At 37.2% G+C, this 18,942-nt stretch overlaps 1 protein-coding gene across 1 annotated transcript in view; it reads left to right on the top strand.

The window, feature by feature from the left end:
- mus302 (mutagen-sensitive 302) overlaps positions 1–18,942 on the top strand; it is a 279,343-nt gene that overhangs the window by 164,481 nt on the left and 95,920 nt on the right. Inside the window, exon 9 of the mRNA XM_090389437.1 lies at positions 1,750–1,953. Within this exon, the coding sequence (XP_090245563.1) occupies positions 1,750–1,953 (204 nt within the window). The remainder of the gene's footprint in view (positions 1–1,749; positions 1,954–18,942) is intronic.

Below are 18,942 nucleotides of genomic sequence, written 5' to 3'. Positions count from 1 at the left end.
GAGGCTTTTGCAATCACTAATGACGTGGTACAAATTGTCCATTTAACTTCCAGAATTCTGTAACATTTACCTCTTTGATCATTTTCTCAAAAACAGAGCTCTTGATCTTTTTCTCACAAACAATCCTAAGTACACGGTCGAGGTGTGCTTAGGTCCTCTAGGTACCTCAGATCACAACTAGGGGATGGTCTCTTCTGCAGTGGAGCCTATCTCTCATGGCCATTCTCAGCCTTGTGTTATTTGGCATTACAAGAATGCAAATTGGCATTATCTGCAAGACTTCCTTTCTTCATTAACTTGGTCAGATTACTGTTTGAAATCTTCAGAAGTCAACGTTTGCTGAGATCGTGTCAGTGAAATAATTCTTTCAGGGTGAAATTGTTTATTTCAAACTCCAAGGTTTAGGATAATGTTTCATTTGAAGTATTTGTTTCTTTCTTATTAGAAATTGTCTTGCTGACAATGCAGCAGCAATTGTTTCCTTTATTGCTGCGGCAATTTCTGATATAAAAAAATGGCGGGTTCTTTCTGCCAGTTTTAATTCCATCTATTTTCAAATGTGAAAACTTCACTGAAATAGCCACCTTTTTTTGGAAGTCCAGTACTTCTGGGTATCCAAGTCTTTATCAGTAAATGAGTTTAAAAAAAAAAAAAAATTCGAATCACCACAGAAGATAATGACTATGTGCAGTTCCCAAAGAGACGAGAGTAAATAATTGATAAGTTCAGTTTTAACTTATACAATCATTCATGACTTTCTAGCTATTTCTTGTACATACTGTATGTTAAGCATTTTGATTTTTATGTTAAAGACACATTGAAATGAATTAATTAGTATTTTATTAATTTTCTTTTTCTATGTGAAGGGGAGTATGAAAGGGGGAAAAAACCCAAAACTATCCTGATCATAACATGTGTTTTTCAACTAAAAGCAGGTGCCTCCGTAGCCAGGTGGGAAGGAGCAGCAGTGCATAGCACACGCTTCTTGATTAGACCGGGGTTCGAGCCCATCACCACCAAATACGGAGGATGCGGAAAGATCAGAGAATGACCACCGCATATCCCGGAGCAATATGGCCTTAATTGCTAATACTCCTAAAAACCAAACAACAAACAAATAATCAACTAAAAGCATTTACATGCTTTTCCTTTTGTTTTATAAAGTGATTGAATAAAAAAACATGTTGGTTGTTGTCTTAACCTGTGACATACATCATCATCAACCTGTTAGATAAATTTTACGATTGTCACTGGTGACGAATTGTGGGTCCATTTTTTAACCCTGATTCAAATGTTCAACGTTGTGATAGAAGGGCATGATGCTTCACCCCCAAGAAAGAAATTAATTTTCTCTCAGGAGGGGAAGGTAATGGTAACTGTTTTCTGGAGTTCTCATGACATTCTTGTGCATTTTCAAATGCCTAGAATAATGTATTAAATTGCTGACAGAACTTAGGGACCTAATTTGAAATGGTTTCGGCCACTGACTGTGCTGTGCACTATGACAACAATTCTTGTGATCTACAGTATGCAATGCATTTTCCACATGAAAATCCACCATTTGACTGAATTATTGAAATTAGCAGTCAGATCAAAATACTTGTTTCTCCTTCCCCCCAACTAGTTGTGGTAAAAGGTAAAAGATTCATTGAGCTTGATTACCATCAGCTTTGCTAAAACTTGAATTGTCTTTCTTCAGCCCTAAATATCTAAAGTTTTGATTTGCTTAATTGTTTTCTACTTGAATAGGTATTCCCTGGATGCAGATGCATGGAGCTGTATTTGGAATAAAGATGATCCATGTTATTTCTTTGCTGGTCTCAAGAATGGCAGTGTCCTGCAGTTCGACACACGAATGACTTGTGGTCATGTGAATCAGCTTCCTTCCTTGGGCCACACCTCTCCAGTTGTCTCTCTTCAATATGTTCAAAAACATACGTCTTCATTATTAAGGTGCTACATAATCTTTTATAACTTCAAGTTCATACAGAGTTATATTTTCTAAAAATAAAATATAGTAAACGTTTATAGAAAAATTTTAAAAATAATATAAATAATATAAAAATGCAATAAAGTTAAAATATAAATAAAATATAAAATATCTTATTATTTTTATTTTTATTTAACAGTAGAATAAATTACAGTCCAATTATAATGTTTATAAATGTCCAAATCTTATTTCTAGCTAAAATTATAAACATTAGTTTCTGCCACATTTCAAACTAAAACTAGAAAATGTTTGGTTTGTCAGATATATACGTGATAAATTAGATAATTAAATTTGAGTGCACTAACTAATGGAAAAAAGATATACTCCCTCCACTTGAGCTTGTGAAAAGGCGCTGAAGCTCTCTACTTATTTGCAAATCAAAATGAAAGAAATCCAGTTTTCCTTTGCATTGTCATCACAGGTGTTCAGGTTGTTTTTACCATAATCAGAAAACGACCTAAACAAGTAATAGTATAAAATTTCAGGAAAGTTTTATATTTAAATGATATTCATATAGACAGGTGAAGGATCATTTCCTTAAACCTGAGGCTTTGCAGCTTCCACCTTTTGATTACTGTGTTGAAGTGCCTATTTAGAATAATTTCTCATGTTATAACTAACCTTTGTCCCCCTGTTCACTCATATAGGAACTTTAATGTTGTTTATGATTGTTGATGTTTGATTTGATATTTAACCATAATTATGAGAGCATCCTTGGGTCCAGGGTGAGTCTATAGTCTTGGGTCTATAGGGAACACATCTCCCTTCGGACTGGAGATGTGTTCCCTATAGACTGAATTTATCCTCATTTCCCACAGGGGGATCAAAGGGTCACAATGAATAATTATAGAGAAGTAGTAGTATAACATTTCTATTCCAAGGAAATTAATGGAGTCACTGGTTAAAGAATAATGGAGGACCATCTAAGCAGGAATGCATTTGTAGTGCAGTCACGGCATGAATTTGTTAAGTGAAAGTCTTTCGTGTCTAGGCCGGTTGGATACTATGATGCAGTGCCCCTGGGTGTCAAACCATCTGTGACTAAGTGCTTAATCTGTGCTTTCAACTGAGCAGTTTTTTTCCAGAGTGACTGCTAGTTCTTTTTAAGTTTGACATTTATTTAAAGCTCCTTATTTGATAGCAGCTCCTCTCTCAAAAGGTTTTTAAAGAGAATGAGAAATTAAAGCTGCCTTTCTATATACTTTTCCATATCAGCCACTAACCCTTAGTAATCTTTGCTTGGTCACACCAGGTACTGCTCTATTCCCAACAGGGCTAAAAGGAACAAAGTTGGGAATATGACAGCTGCCCATCACTTGTGCATACATGCTCATTCTTTTCTGTCTTACCTGACACTAAATATGATATGTCACAGTTGAAAAGACTGTATTTAGAATGCAGCAAAAGAAATGCCCAACTTTCCTCATCATCCATTCCTTGACAAAAACAAATCTAAGAATTTTAGCAGTCTGTATTTATCCTACAGAATTGTCTAGAAAACAGTGAGTTCACCAGAAATGGTGAAAAGCTTTAGATCTGGTGATCTATTAATTAAAACCACAGGTCATAAGCAATCAGAGACTCTGCTTAAACTTTCAAACTTTGGCAGTATACCAATGCAAATTATACAGTCCACCTGCAACTCTAAATACCTCAAATGGAATAATTGCAGATTGGGACCTGATGAATGTCACAGAGGATGAACTAATCCAGGAATTGCAAGACTAAAAAGTCATGCAAGCTAAGCACATCATGATCAGAAAAGATGGTGAGCTCTTTCCCACAAAATATACATAACTTTGGTACTCCAAACTTACTCTCCATTGTCAAAGCTGTATCTAAGAAACAAATTTTGCTCCACAGGTGACCCCAAAAATTAAGAGCTACACTATCTACCAACAAAGCAGAATTAACATCACTGCCCTATGTGGAAGTGTAACAATTCTTGTGAACTCAAAAAAATCCGTGAAATACATTCCCTTATTAGATAAATGAATAAATAAATTTTCTGTTTATACTCTGGATCAACCACAACAGTATCAAAAGCCTTTCTAAGATCCAAATATATGATATCAAAGTTATTCCCTACATTCAGTTCCTTTGTGACCACCTCATAGTATCCAATCAAATTGGTCAGACAAGACTTCCCCTTAACTGTATATAAGCTTCCTTTATTGCATCGTTTGCCACTACTAAAACTAATATTAGAATTAATACAAGCAAAGGTTTATGGACCCTACATCTTAAAGCTCTAAACATATTAAAAAGAATGCAAAGTTATATATAAACATCAATATATATATATGCTATTTTTTAAGCTATAAAGAAATGGGTGCTATGATTTCAGTATAATTTGTCAAGTCCAGGAAATGCTAGAATAATAGAAATTATGAAAATAAGAGGCAATCAAAGTATAGAATTTAAAAATCATATCACCAGATCAAAAGTTAGAATTAACTGGAAAAGATGAATAGTAGTATGTATATACTGGGGGTATCAAACAGTTTCTCCTGATCTATGTGTTCTTTGAACATTGTTTTATTGACTGTATTGCTTGTTTATCCAGTAATATATGCTAACTCTTATGTTTCTTTTGTTAAACAGCTGAATGTTTAACAAAAAAAAAAAAACGAGACTGAGAGCAGCTCCGTGCGGGCGAAGTTTTTACGGCTCCAGCTAATAGAGAAGTTTTCTTACATTTTTGCCGTTTTATTGACTTAATTGACATTAATTTATTTTCTAGAAGTATCTTTATATTCCTAGTTACGATACTTAGTTTATTTTGAATTTAGATAGAGATTTAGTAGGTTATTAATTAGTATCGGTAAAACTTGTACCATTCGAAACTTTCCACCATTGTTGTAGTACTTAGATAGTGTAAAACTAGATAGCGTAATACGTTGCACTGTATTAGGAATTTATTAGCTCAGTATAGTATTATCAATTAAATTTATAAATCTTATTAATTTTTATTGTTAATTAAGTTGTATTTAAATGGAAATCATGCCCCAGACTAGAGCAGCAAAGCAATGTGCTCAAAGTAGCTGAAGTGCTGTGGTTCGGGGGAGAACTGAAGTGGGTAATTCTCCAACATATCACAGTCTAAATAAATGTGCAAAATGGGACATGTTTGCGGACTTTCTCGAACAGGACATGATCTAGCCCTGGAGAAAGTCTGTGTGTGCGTGCTAGGTGCAGAAAATGTGAAGAATTAAAGTGTCAACTCAGCGTTCTGATGGGTGTCTATGGGAGTTTTAAGAATTGGATAGATGCCCTCAAAGGAATTAAAATGGTGGCCCATCAGGATCTCAGCTGCCCAACTCAATGCCAGAGCTCACTCTTGTGCACCAGGCTACACAACAGCAATCTTCAGGGCAGAATGTGCTCGTTCCAGAGGAGCTAGTTATTGTCGGTGACTCAATTGTAAACAAAATGTGAAATATATTGGGCAAAAAGGATAGGTGGAATAGGACCAGGGTATATCTGCCAGGGGCAAAAGTTGATGATGTAGAGCAGATATCATCATTTAAGGGCAAAAAGGTGATATTGTTATATATGTTGGCATTAATGACATTATGTAGAACACTCCGGATTTATTTAACAAGTACAGGTCAATGTTGAAAAAAATTTGCGAGTTATGGGTAAAATTTGAAATTATCTGCAATCCTACACAGACACGAAAGGAGGAAGTATATGATGAGAGACTTGTCAATCAATTTGGCTCTGGAGAGATTGTGCAAGGCTCATGGTGTAGGGCCCTGAGTGCCAGGCAATAGTGACAAGCAATTTTCTCTGCATTATATAGAGTGCTCGATAAAGTTTCAGTTATTTTCTAGAGAATTTTTCTCTTTTCTTTCACTCCAAGTACTTAAAGTATTGAAGTATGAACTTAGAAAGGAAATCTACCTTTTTTTTTTTAGTGTGTGTGTGTGTGTATATATATATGTATATATATATATATATATATATATATATATATATATATCCAATATTTTAAATTAAATAAAACGTAAGCCAGTAGTGCGAAAATTAACATAAAAATAACCCAAATAAACAAACAAACGAAAATAAGAGAATAGACATAAATAGTAGCCCAGAAACCCTTATATAATTTCGAACTTTTAATCCAATTAACAAAACTGTACAAATTTTGAATAATGCCAATTATATTAATTTAGCAGTACCCCCCCCCCCCCCCCCGAGAGGTACCAGTTCCGAAAGATGTGAAATATCACCAAAAAGAGGGTTAAAGGAACTACCAAACAATAACAAAATCAAAATAAATTAAAATAAAATAGACTGACCATTATGCCCCATATTGACAGAGGACCACGAGGCCAATAATGGTCATGGAATCGCTGCATTTCAATCGCTATACAAATTGTCGCAAAGGTGAAAGGATCGAAAAACCAAACCACCCTTTCCTCCTCCGATCGATCCACCAATGGAGAGGATTTGCACGGCGGTGGTCCTTATGCAGCGAAAAATAAATTATAGAACAGACAGCACTCTGGAGCAGAGCCACACCACTGACATACTGTAAGCTGAATCAGCTTATATAGAAGAAAAAAAAAAAAAAAAAAAAATTTTGGGTTATTTTTATGTTAATTTTCGCACTACTGGCTTATGTTTTATTTAATTTAAAATATTGGATGTATTTCAGCTTCATATGGAGGAATTGCATGTCGCTGCCTCCAATGAATGCTTAATTATTTATTCATTTATTCACTTTATTATAATTTAACTTATATTAATAGTACACACACACACACACACACACACACACACACACACACACACACACACACACACACACACACACACACACACCAATGAGCCAAAACATGCTCCTGCAATGATCCTGCTCAGATAGCAAACAAACTGAATGAGTATTTTGCATCTACATTCACACATGAGGAGTTATTAAGGTTTGAAAATGCCACAAGGTTATCAAATTGTAGCAGGGTGCTTAATGATCTTGTAATAACTGAGAGCAAAGTGGAAGAGAAATTGTTGAAGTTAAACGTAAGAAAAGCACCTGGGGTGGATGGGATCTATCCAGTTATATTAAAGGAGGCGGCAAAGCAACTAAGCAAACCCTTAGCCATAATTATGAGAGCATCCTTGGACTCAGGGGAGGTTCCCACGGACTGGAGATATGCAAATGTATCCCCAATTCACAAAGGGGGATCGAAGGGTGACACGAGTAATTACAGACCAGTTTGTTTAACTTCTGTTCCGGGTAAAATAATGGAGTCGCTGGTTAAAGATGCATTGCAGGATCATCTAGACAAGACTGCAGCAATAATTCAGACACAGCATGGGTTTGTTAAGGGAAAGTCTTGTCTGACAAATTTGATAGGATATTATGATGTGGTTACAAAGGAACTGGATGCAAAAAATAATTTTGATATCATATATTTGGATTTCAGGAAAGCTTTTGACACTGTTGCGCATGGAAGACTATTGTACAAATTGGAGCAGAATGGTATTAAGGGTAAGTTGCTACAATGGATAAAAGGATGGTTAAGTGCGAGAAGACAGAGGGTGGTAATCAATGGGTGCTGCTCTTCTTGGTCTAATGTTATTAGTGGAGTCCCACAGGGTTCGGTGTTGGGTCCACTGTTGTTTTGTGTATTTATCAATGATATTGATGAAGGTATATCAGGCTTAATGTCGAAGTTTGCAGATGACACAAAGGTTGGCAGGGTTGTTAATGACAGTAATGGCAGTGTGCTACTGCAACAGGATCTAGATAAGTTGGGCAGATGGGCTAAGAAGTGGCAACTGAAGTTTAACCTTGACAAATGCAAAGTACTGCATATGGGTAGAAGTAACCCCAGAGAAACGTACCAACTGTGTGGTACTACACTTAAGGTGGTAGAAAATGAAAAAGACCTGGGAGTAATTGTGCAGTCAGATATGAAGTTCTCTGAGCAATGTAGACAGGCTGCCAGGGCAGGTCATGGGGTTTTGTCAATGATACATAGGAATTTTGCTAGCAGGGAAAAGGAGGTGATTATCCCTCTGTATAAGGCAATGGTCAGGCCACGCCTTGAGTACTGCGTACAGGTCTGGAGGCCTCATTTTAGGAAGGATGTAGATTTACTTGAGCGTGTACAGAGAAGGGCAACAAGATTGGTGAGGGGAATGAAGGGATCCTCTTACCAAGAGAGGCTTAAGTTCTGCAAATTGCAGTGGCTGGAGATTAGGCACCTGCGCGGTGATCTGATTGAGGTATATAAGGCCTTGAATGGGTTGAGCACGCTGAATTCTGATGGGATCCTTCCACTTGTTCAGATTACGAACCTAAGGGGGCATAAATTCAAATTAAGAAAAGACAGATGCAGAATAGATGTGCGGAAATTTGCCTTTAGCCAGCGGGTGGTTAATTGCTGGAACAAACTTCCATCTGTCGTTGTGGAAGTTGATAGGTTGAATAAATTTAAGGAGGAACTGGACAGGCATTTGGAGGGAATGGTGTGATTTTTTTTTTTTTTTTTTTTTTTTTTGGCTGATGCTGCATAAGCTCATACATTTGCTTTCTTGCATCACATGCCACTACTACTACTACTACTACTACATTATGACCAGCAAGTCGTTATGCAAATTGATGCAACTGCATCGATGAAATATAGCACGGATCGGGACACAGTATAAAAAACGCCTGATACTGGGCTCCGTTAATCAGTGTTACTCTTGTTCTTCAGATGGGAAAGGCATTTGACTTAAGTTTGACAAAGGCCAAATTGTAATGGCCAGACGATTGGGTTAGAGCATATCCGAAATGGCGCGGCTGTTGGAGTGCTCATGGTCAGGCGTGGTTAGTACTTACCGAAAGTGGTCCGGGGAGGGGGGACTCAGGAACTATCGGCGAGGTGTCGGATGACTATGGCTCATCGATGCTCGAGGTGAGCGAAGGCTCTCCCGGGTGGTACGTGGCAACAGAAGGGCAACTGTGGCACAACTTGCCGGTAATTGGAATGCTGGTGATAGGAGTAATGTGTCACAACACACACACACACAGCACATCAAACCCTGCTGAAAATGGGGCTGCGTAGCCACAGGCCACTCCGAGTGCCCATGCTAACCACAGTTAACCGGTGACAGAGGCTAAAATAGGCAAGCGAGCATCGAAACTGGACTTGAGTGATCGGAAATAGGTTGTCTGGTCCGATGAATCACATTTCGTGTTGCAACATGTGGACGGCCAGGTACGTGTCCGTCGTTTACGTGGGAAAGTGACGGGACCTGGATGCATTGTGGGAAGAAAACAAGCCGGTTACGGCGGTGTCATGCTTTTGGCAATGTTCTGCTTGGATACCCTGAGTTCAGTCATCCATGTGCCAGGCACTCTGACATTTACCACCTACCTAAACATCATTGCTGACCAGGTACACTATTTCATGGCAACGGTCTTCTCCTCTGGTGGTGCCATCTTTCAGCAGGATAATGCACAATGCCACACCATCCAGATTGTTTGAGACTGGTTTGTGGAAGAGGATGGTATTTCCCTGGCCTCCAAATTCCCCAAACATCAATCCCATTGAACATCTGTAGTTTGTGTTGAACAACAACTGCGATCTGCAGCGACTCAACCACAGACCTTACAGGAGTTAAAGGATCTCCTGGTTACGTGTTGATACCAGATACCACAAGACACATTTAGAAATCTTGTACTGTCCATGCCTCGCCTGGTTCGAGCTGTTTTGGCTGCACGTGGAGGACCAACATCATATTAGGTAGGTGGTCATAATGTTTTGGCTGCACGTGGAGGACCAACATCATATTAGGTAGGTGGTCATAATGTTTTGGCTCATTGGTGTATATGTTGCCTGTGGCGCCTCCGTAGCCAGGTGGGCACGAGCAGTAGTGCATAGCACATGCTTCTTGATTAGACCGGGGTTCGAGTCCATACCCACCAAATACGGAGGATGCGGCAGGTCAGGAATGACCACCGCATATTCCCAGTCCGGATAAAGGGTGAGGGTTGGCGTCAGGAAGGGCATCCGGCTGTAAAAATTGCATGCCAAAACAATAAAAACGCTGACCCCATATAATAATGGGAAAAGGCGAGGATAAAAAAAAAAAAAAAAAAAGGTGTATATGTTACCTGTAAATAAACAGTGACCAGAAACAATTTAGCCTCAGTTGCCCTTGTGTCATTAAGCCCAATACCAACAACAGCAATCATGCAATCATTGGGTGGAATTTTTCTCATTGTGGTCTGTGCTTGTTAACAGGAGAGGGTGCTGCTACAGGGGTGGGATACACTTAACTAGAAAGGGTGCAAGAATATTTTCTGATGCCATTGAGGCAATGTTAGATGGGTTGGAAAACTGCTGGCTTTCTGACTTATTACTCTGCCTGCAGCTACTCTTAATAGATTAACAGTAGCTGCAGGCAGAGGTGGAAGTGATTCTTGCACTGCTTCTATTGGAATGAGCAGCAATATGGCCTTAGTTGCTAATGCTCCTAAAAACTAAAACAACAACAACAACAACCAAAACCAACAAGGCAAGAATCATACCAATAAGCAATCGAAAGACTGCAAATCAATAAGATTACAAAACCTTGAAAAACTTAAAAACTAAAACAGTCAATCAATCAGCAAAACCACCAACAAAACAATTAATGCAAGATAACAACACATAACAAGGTAATTAATCTAATACCACTTCCAAAACCCAAGACACAATCAGAGAGCAAGTCCAAATAGACAACTTAAAATTTAACTTAACAATAATCAAGCAGTATCTTACATTTTAACAAGTGATAGTCTGAACCCAGAAAACTGGGATCAGGGTCAAGCCAGCAAACACAAAAATAGGCTGTCACGACAGAGACATCCAAACAAAACAAGAAGAAAACACTAATGTTGAGAATCCTCAACCAGTACTGATAGCCATTTACTAAACAGCCACAACAACTATCCAGAATTTAAAACAAATACCCAACCGTTTAACTATAGTGGTTTAATACTGAATGTACCAAACAATACTACCATGTAAAATAATATGCAAAAAACTGATCTACAAAATAAAATTTGCGATAAAAATTGCGAGCTATACAGACCGCAGAGTTCAATAAGTCCGCCATTGCTGAGCATTATTGGGAGAAACATCATCAGGTCTCCCCTGTGAATGCTGTCATCCTTGACCGGGCGCATAGGTTCTGGGACCGTAAGTGGCTGGAGAGTTTATGGATAGGCTCGTCTGAGAACAATAGTATGAATAGGGACAGGGGTGTTTGATTTCACCCCCTGCTGGAAGCCGTGGTCCTGGCAAAAGACGAGCATTTTATATTTCCACACTCCCGAGCTGCTTCCAGTTCTGGTTCACATGGAAGAAATATCGAGCATGTGCCTGGTCAGCCACGTGTGCTGTGAGCCTGTTACTTAAGGATGTATTGCTTAAACATCATTGTTGTTGAGAAAGGAGGCGGAAGCCCCCGAAAGCTTCAGTCAATGTTTTATCGCTTTTAATTTTATTGTATTTTAAATATTTTATTGTATATTTTAAAATTTTTATCGCAAATTTTATTTTGTAGATCATTTTTTTGCATATTATTTTACAGTGTAGTATTGTTTGGTACATTCAGTATTAAACCACTATAGTTAAACGGTTGGTGTATTTGTTTTAAATTCTGGATATGTACTCTCAACTTTAGAGGCCTTTTTGAAGATATAGCCACATCTTTTATAATATTCAAGTTTAGCTGAAACTATCAGCACAAACAAACAAATAGAAGTTAAAATGATAAAACTGGTCATAAAATCTAAAACCCTTTATGCAGCAACTCACATAAAATCATTTTAAATAAATTTGGGTTTAAACAACTATTAAGGTTATTAAGGCAACAAAACCCCTGCTGCCAAAGATATGACCCAAGTTATGGGTGAAAGACCCACTAAAACTCCGAAACATCAGCTAAAAATAATTAGCCTGAACAATTCATCAACAGAACAAGGTGAATTAACAAAATACAGTTAGCCAACTAAATGCAATGGCCCTCTGCAACCCTCAGAAACAACAAAATAATATTTACATTATTAACAACATAGTAATTTTATACCTCTTAGGAGACAGTTCACGACATTATCATAATATACAGTTGAAGACACGTAAGGCGCAAAGACTGCAAAATTCAATTTACATTATTAACAACACGGTAATATTAAATCCTCATAAAAGAAAATTCACAACACTAATTGAAGTATGCAAAAGAAGCTTACATAGATGCTACTAATAATAAGCTAGAAATACCATAAAATACATCAAGTAATTATTAAAATAAATTTAAATAATTGTACAAGATAATTTAGCATTAAATGGACAGTGCTGCAGGAACTGATGGGGTATTATGTACTGATTACCAGTAGTAGAGGCATGTGATGCAAAATAGCAAGCTTTAACAGCATCAGCCAAAAAAAAAAAAAAAAACATTTTCATTTCAACAATTGCTCCAAAAGTTTTTCCAGTTCTTCCTTGAAGAAGCTATCAACTTCCACACTGACTGATGGAAGTTTGTTCCATCCACTCAATTTGAATTTATGCCCCATCAGATTTATAATCTGAGCAAGAGGAAGAATCCCATCATCATTGAGCTTGCTCAAACCATTCATGGCCTTATACACCAAAATCAGATTGCCTTGCAGGTGCCTAGTCTCCAGATCTGCAAGTTGCAGAACCCAAGCCTTTCTTGGTAAGAGCAACCCTTTGTTCCCCTCAACAAGTTCCCTGCTCTTCTCTGTACTCATTCCAGCAGCTCTACATCCTTCATAAAATGAGGTCTCCAGACCTGTACAGTATTCAAGTTGTGTCCTGACCATTGCCTTGTACAAGGGGTTAATCATCTCCTTATCCTTGCTATCAAAATTTCTGTATATCATTGACAAGATCCCATGAGCATTCCTTGCAGCTGCCTGCACTGCTCAGAAAACTTCATATCTGACTGCACAATTATCCCCAGGTCTCTATCATTCTCCTTTGCCCTGAGTGTAGTACCACACAGTTGGTACGTTTCTCTTGGGTTACTGCTACCCATGTGCAGTACGTTGCATTTGTCAGTGTTAATCTTCTGTCGCTACCTTTCAGCCCATCTTTCCAACTTTTCTAGATCCTGTTGCAGTAACATACTGTCATTAACAACCCTGCCAACCTTCGTACAGTCTGCAAACTTGGACATTTAATCTGATATGCCTTCATCAGTATCATTGATAAATATAGAAAATAACAATAGGCCCAACACCAAACCCAGGGAGACTCCACTAATAACATTAGTCCACAAAGAGCACTGTCCATTGCTTACTACTCTCTGTCTGCTGCCAATCAACCATCCCTTTATCCATAGCAGCAACTTACCCTGAATGCCATACTGCTCCAATTTGTATAGCAGTCTTTTATGTGCAACATTATCAAAAGCTTTCCTGTATTCCAAGTATATGACATCAAAATTAGTTTTTGCATCGAGTTCCTTTGTGACCACATTGGAGTATCCCATCAAATTTATCAGACAACACTTCCCCATTACAAACCCATGCTGTGTCTGAACTAAAACTGCAGTCTTCTCTAGATGATCCTGCTGGTACTTCTTTAACCAGTGACTCCATTATTTTTCATGGAACAGAAGTTAAACTAACAGGTCTGTAATTACTCATGTTGCCCTCTTATCCCCCTTTGTGAATTGGGGATACATTTCTGCATCTCCAGTCCTTGGGGCCTTATCATGAATCCAAAGATGCTCTCTTAATTATTTTAAGGGTTTCCTGCCTCCTTTAATATAACTGGATATATCCCATCCATCCTAGGTGCCTTCCTTATGTTTAACTTCGACAATGTCTCCTCCACTCTCAGTGATTACAAAATCATTTATCTCCCTGTTTGTTTGATAAACTTCTTGCCCCTTCCCCACAGAATTCCTCATGTGTGAATGTAGATACAAAATACTCATTCAGTTTGTCAGCTACATGAGCAGGATCATCAACAGTTGAACCACCAATATCAAGTGGTCCAATCTGATTCATCCCCTTCCTTCTAGAGTTTACATAAGGAAAGAAGCCTCTGCTGTTTTTCTTTGCATCCTTTTCCAAAGATTTCTCATAATCTGTCTTCACCTCCTTTGTGACTTGATTACAGACTAGTTTATATCTACCATAGGCTACGGTATCAACTGACGATTTATATGCATCCCATGCATTTTTCTTCTCTGCCTTGAATCTTATTAGTTCATTTGCCATCCATTTAGCCCTAAACTTTAACAGTATTTCTTAGTTGGTATGAAAAGCCTAGAGCTTCCAAAATTAATTCATTGAATGCTTCCCATTTAGAACTTACTGTTGTAAATTCTATACAGTGGTCCCACTGTATGGTATTTAAAAACTGTCTGAGACCAGTGTAGTAACCTTTACAAAAGCAATAATCACTGCTGATAATCTGATCAAGAGTATTAATCCCTCTGGTTGCCTCTTGAAAATGTACTGTAGAAAACCAGTAAATGCACAAAAACCTGCCAGTGTGGAAGTGACCAATCCACAAGTTTCAGTCCACATCTGGAAGTTAAAATCCCCCATTATAAGCCAGTCTGATTTACTGACTTATTGTATTTCTCTGTACAGTTGTTTGTTGTATTTATCAGAGTCATTAGGCCTATTACACACTCCTACTCTCATTTTTGTTTTCACCATGCTTATCACCATGCTTTTCACCATTGTTTTCATCATGCCAAACTCACTTAACGCTGTAATGTCCACCCCTGTCAACTGTATGTACTGCCTTAGATTTTATGCATTTCTTAACTAACAGCATAACCTCTCCTTCCTTCCTGTCCTGTCTGTACACTCTGTATACATGTTCTCCCCAAATTCCATTTCTTCATTCCGTATATCTGTGTGACATCACATCTCTGATATACCAACAATATCCACCTTTACTGTTTTCATCAGCACTTCAAATTCATCAAATTTATTTACCATACTCCTACCATTGGTGTGTACATGCAAGTATACATGCACCTGTTTTTACTCTTAGTTACCCTAGCACAGCCCTTGTATTTACTTGTTCAATGACGACTCCCAGCAATTCTTGAAATCCCAGAAACTTGCTTTCCGGGCTGCTACTCATTCCAATAGAAGCAGTGCAAGAATCACTTTCACATCTGCCTGCAGTCACCATTAATCTTTTTTATCTGTGGTTTCTCCTAGCTAGCAATTTCCAACCCATCTAACACTGCCTCGATAAATATTTTTGCAAATATTAGACAACTTTTTAAGGACGTACAGAACATGTCTATCCAGAAAGCTGGTGCCCTTCAGTAATCCTTGCCTTTTTGAAACCATAGATTCAAAAAATCCATGTATAAGAATGTTTTAAATCTGTAGCAACTTTTCTAATGCACCCGAAATTTCAATCTTGTGACTCGAAAATCTCAATTGCTTTTCCTTTGTTAAAAAGCTTCATCAAGCCCCTTGAGAGTAAGTGAAGAAACGAACAGGAGTTTCTCAGCTGTTAAATATTCTTCAACTTCTTTATATTTTGCCATTTCAGAGGTCTTAATTTGTGAGCTCTCCATTGAAGCAGATCAGTGGCACCAGTTGTAGAAACCTCAAGCTGCAATTGGTTAGCAATATTAATGACCGTTTCTGTTTAATTTTGTATTATCTCTGCTGGTTTTTGAAATCCTTCAAAATTATGAATAAATTCAAGAGTCCAAATCTTCAAATTTATCCCCCTTAATAAGCTGGATAAATTTGAAATAAGACAACACAGTGAAAATAAAGAGCAACACAACCACTCTTTGTAATGTCAGCATGGTAACCACTTTATGTTATGTGAGTCAATGAGATGCTGTCGTCTGCCTGAGCAAACGCACGCATAGTAGTACTGTATTGTATAGCTACATGTGTGGTTTTAAATTAAGTATTTATGAATGTTTAGCATTTATTTATTGCAATTAATGTTCACATTTTTGATTTTGTTGATACTTAGATACTTGAAAAAAAAAGAACTTGTAAACCCACGAACTCATAAAGTGGGAACTCCTGTACCTGTATTAACAGACAAGAGGAAGTAACACTTCCAAGACTTCAAATTGGACATATCCATCTGTTTACACAGATTAAAACAGATGGATATGTTTTCACTGAAGCACAGAGGTGAAAAGATCCAGCTGCCTTACTGAGCTTGCAGTCAAGTATATTATTCTTCATTATCCTCTTTATAAAAACGCATGTTAAACAGCATTTCTTCCCTCATGCATAAGCATAACAACAAGACTGCATCATGCATTACTGGATAGATAAGATATTTGTGACGTTTTTCTTGAAACTTAGTTCTTTAATCATGAAACTATTGAGCTAGTAACAAGGAAACAAATGTAAATCATGATGAACCATTTGAAAGGTGCACAGTAGCTAGTGCACCCATAAACTAACAACAACATGCTTAATAATTTTTCAAACAAGAAAGTGTAAAAAATTAATAGTTTTATCTTTTTATTTTTTCTTCTGCAACAGTTTTTCTTTTCATCATAATAAAAGTTTATTTTGACTTGATTACCCAGCATTAGATTAAAATTACTTGTCAAAAATTAAAGGAGAATTTCAAAAGAAAGAAAATAAAAAGAACTTCATTTTAATAAAAGTTTTATTTCATTAAAAGTAATGTTGTAAAATGACACATTAATAAAAAGGTCAAATATTCATATACTCCAATCAGAATTCAAAAAACCAAAATTTTTTCCTGAAACAAAAAAAAAAAAAAAGTTGAACATCTTGTCAGGAGCAAGATGTTCAACTTAGGGGCAACTAAGCAATATGGCCTTAGTTGCTAAAGCTCCTAAAAACCAAATAACAAACAAACAAATAAGTGCATTATCCTCATTTTTCTCTATGGTCACAGTACCTGAATATCCCATTGACACTGACATTTTGGACAGTTTCAAAAAAAAAAAAAAAAAAAAAAAATAATTCAAATTTAAGAACTAGTGACAATACCGATGACGAGAGAAGGAAAACGAGGACAATGAAGGTATTAATTCTTCTAAACACGAAATGTTGGCATTTGGTGAGAATGAAGTTAGAAAATTGTCAATCAGGTTACAGTTAAACGAAAGAGATACAATTGGTGGATTTCGGGAATACCTAATTGAGAAGATGGATTCGGTAGAATTGAAGCATTTGATGGACGCTCTGAGTACGATACCAATTTCATTCAGTGAATGTGAACGAGGATTTTCACAAATGAATCTGATCGCCATCCCAACCAGAGCTTTGTTGATGACAAAAAGTTTCTTCACTACTGTTTCTTAAAATTGTAGGCCTACTGCTAACCCGCTTTGATCCAGCAAAATATGTCAATTCGGTGGCTGCTCCGGAAATGTCATTAAGCAAGAGACACACAAAGAGGAAGAAAAGAAGTCGGCATAGGGTGTCAGATGAAAACAATAAAAATTTGGAATATTCTACAAAAATTTTATTATTTTTACTTTTATTTATTTTTAGGGTCCGTAGTCTAATGAAGGACCCTTATAATGTCACTCAGTTTGTCTGTCCATCTGTCACAGCATTGTATCTCTGGAACCACTCAACCTATTGACTTGAAATTTTGCATGGGTTTGTACCTCATTTGGGCCAACATAACGCCATATTGATCATTGTTGACAAAAATTTGTCTGAGAAATGGGTGGTAAAATGTGGGAGGACATAAAATGTCAACAACCTATAGCTTATTATACACCATTGGAAAGAGCTTAATGAGTAGGTTTAAAATATTTTTAAAATTAAAAATGGCAGCGCCAGACAGAAAAATTTGAGGAATTTTCGTGTTCCCCCCCCCCCTCTATTTCCGTCACTAATGGAGCTAAAAATTTAAAAATCACATTAGCTATGCGTTATTCAATGCTTATCAAGGGAAATTATTCTGATTGAAATCTGTCATTTACTTTTTGTGTTAAAATTAAAAAAGCAATTTTTTATTGCACTTTGATTCTTTGTACTAAGTAACTCTCCTTTTGGTGACAAAAAGGTTGCTAAATAATTAGTTAATAATTCTATAAAGGTCATTTATAAATTTTACGACGAGAAATATTTTTTAACAATTTTGAAAGCTGGAATTGTCCCGGCCAGGAGGTACTCAGAGAGCCGGTGGCAGGGAGGCACCTGAGCGGAGTCTTTCACGGCCCTCACCTGCCAGTCGCTTCTCTCCCCCAAGACTTTAATTGCTTCTCCATGAAGACGTCGGGGTCGCTTCTCCCACCCTTGGTCATTCACAACAACTGGAAAGACTCAAACGGACAATGTTTTCGTTAGTTCCTCAGTTTCAGGCCAATCTGGAGTATTAGAAACTTTTTTCAGTTACCATAATGCCCTCTATTTGAGATACTACACTAACAACCATTCGTAGCTACGGACTCTTCATCCTGAGTGCCCGGGACTCAGTAGTTGGCCGATTTATTTACTTATTTTTTTATATACATTTAATAATAAATTTATGCTTAATAAACTGTGTTAATATACTAAATTTGTTGTTCTTATTCCAAAAACATTACTACTAAAGTAATGTTTTTGGAATAAGAACAAAAACATTACTACTAAAGTAACAATATTAGGAACAAAAAAATTTTAGAGTACTTTTCATACCCTTTTAATTTTCAATTTTTCCTGATAGCAAAGAATGAGTACCGGCACCTACTTTTTTACAAAAAAAGCACTGCAAACAACAATGTTACATATACATAATTGCTTTCAACATAAAATCACAAACAACAAATACAGAGCCGACCAGGCTAGCCGGGTACGTAAAGTGCCTGCCTGGCAACCCAAAGGTTGCGGGTTTGAATCCCGCCTTGGGCTTGAATCAGAATAAATGCAAAAACTTTGGAGGTGCATTATGGACACAGAAGCCGAGGCGCCAACAACTAACAAAAAACAAATACAGAACAGATGTGTTGATTAC

This window comes from Mastigoproctus giganteus, unplaced genomic scaffold (assembly GCF_048544385.1).
Source record: "Mastigoproctus giganteus isolate SK-2022 unplaced genomic scaffold, ASM4854438v1 scaffold_18, whole genome shotgun sequence".
Lineage (NCBI taxonomy): Eukaryota > Metazoa > Arthropoda > Arachnida > Uropygi > Thelyphonidae > Mastigoproctus > Mastigoproctus giganteus.
This window is presented reverse-complemented; position numbering and strand designations above follow the sequence as displayed.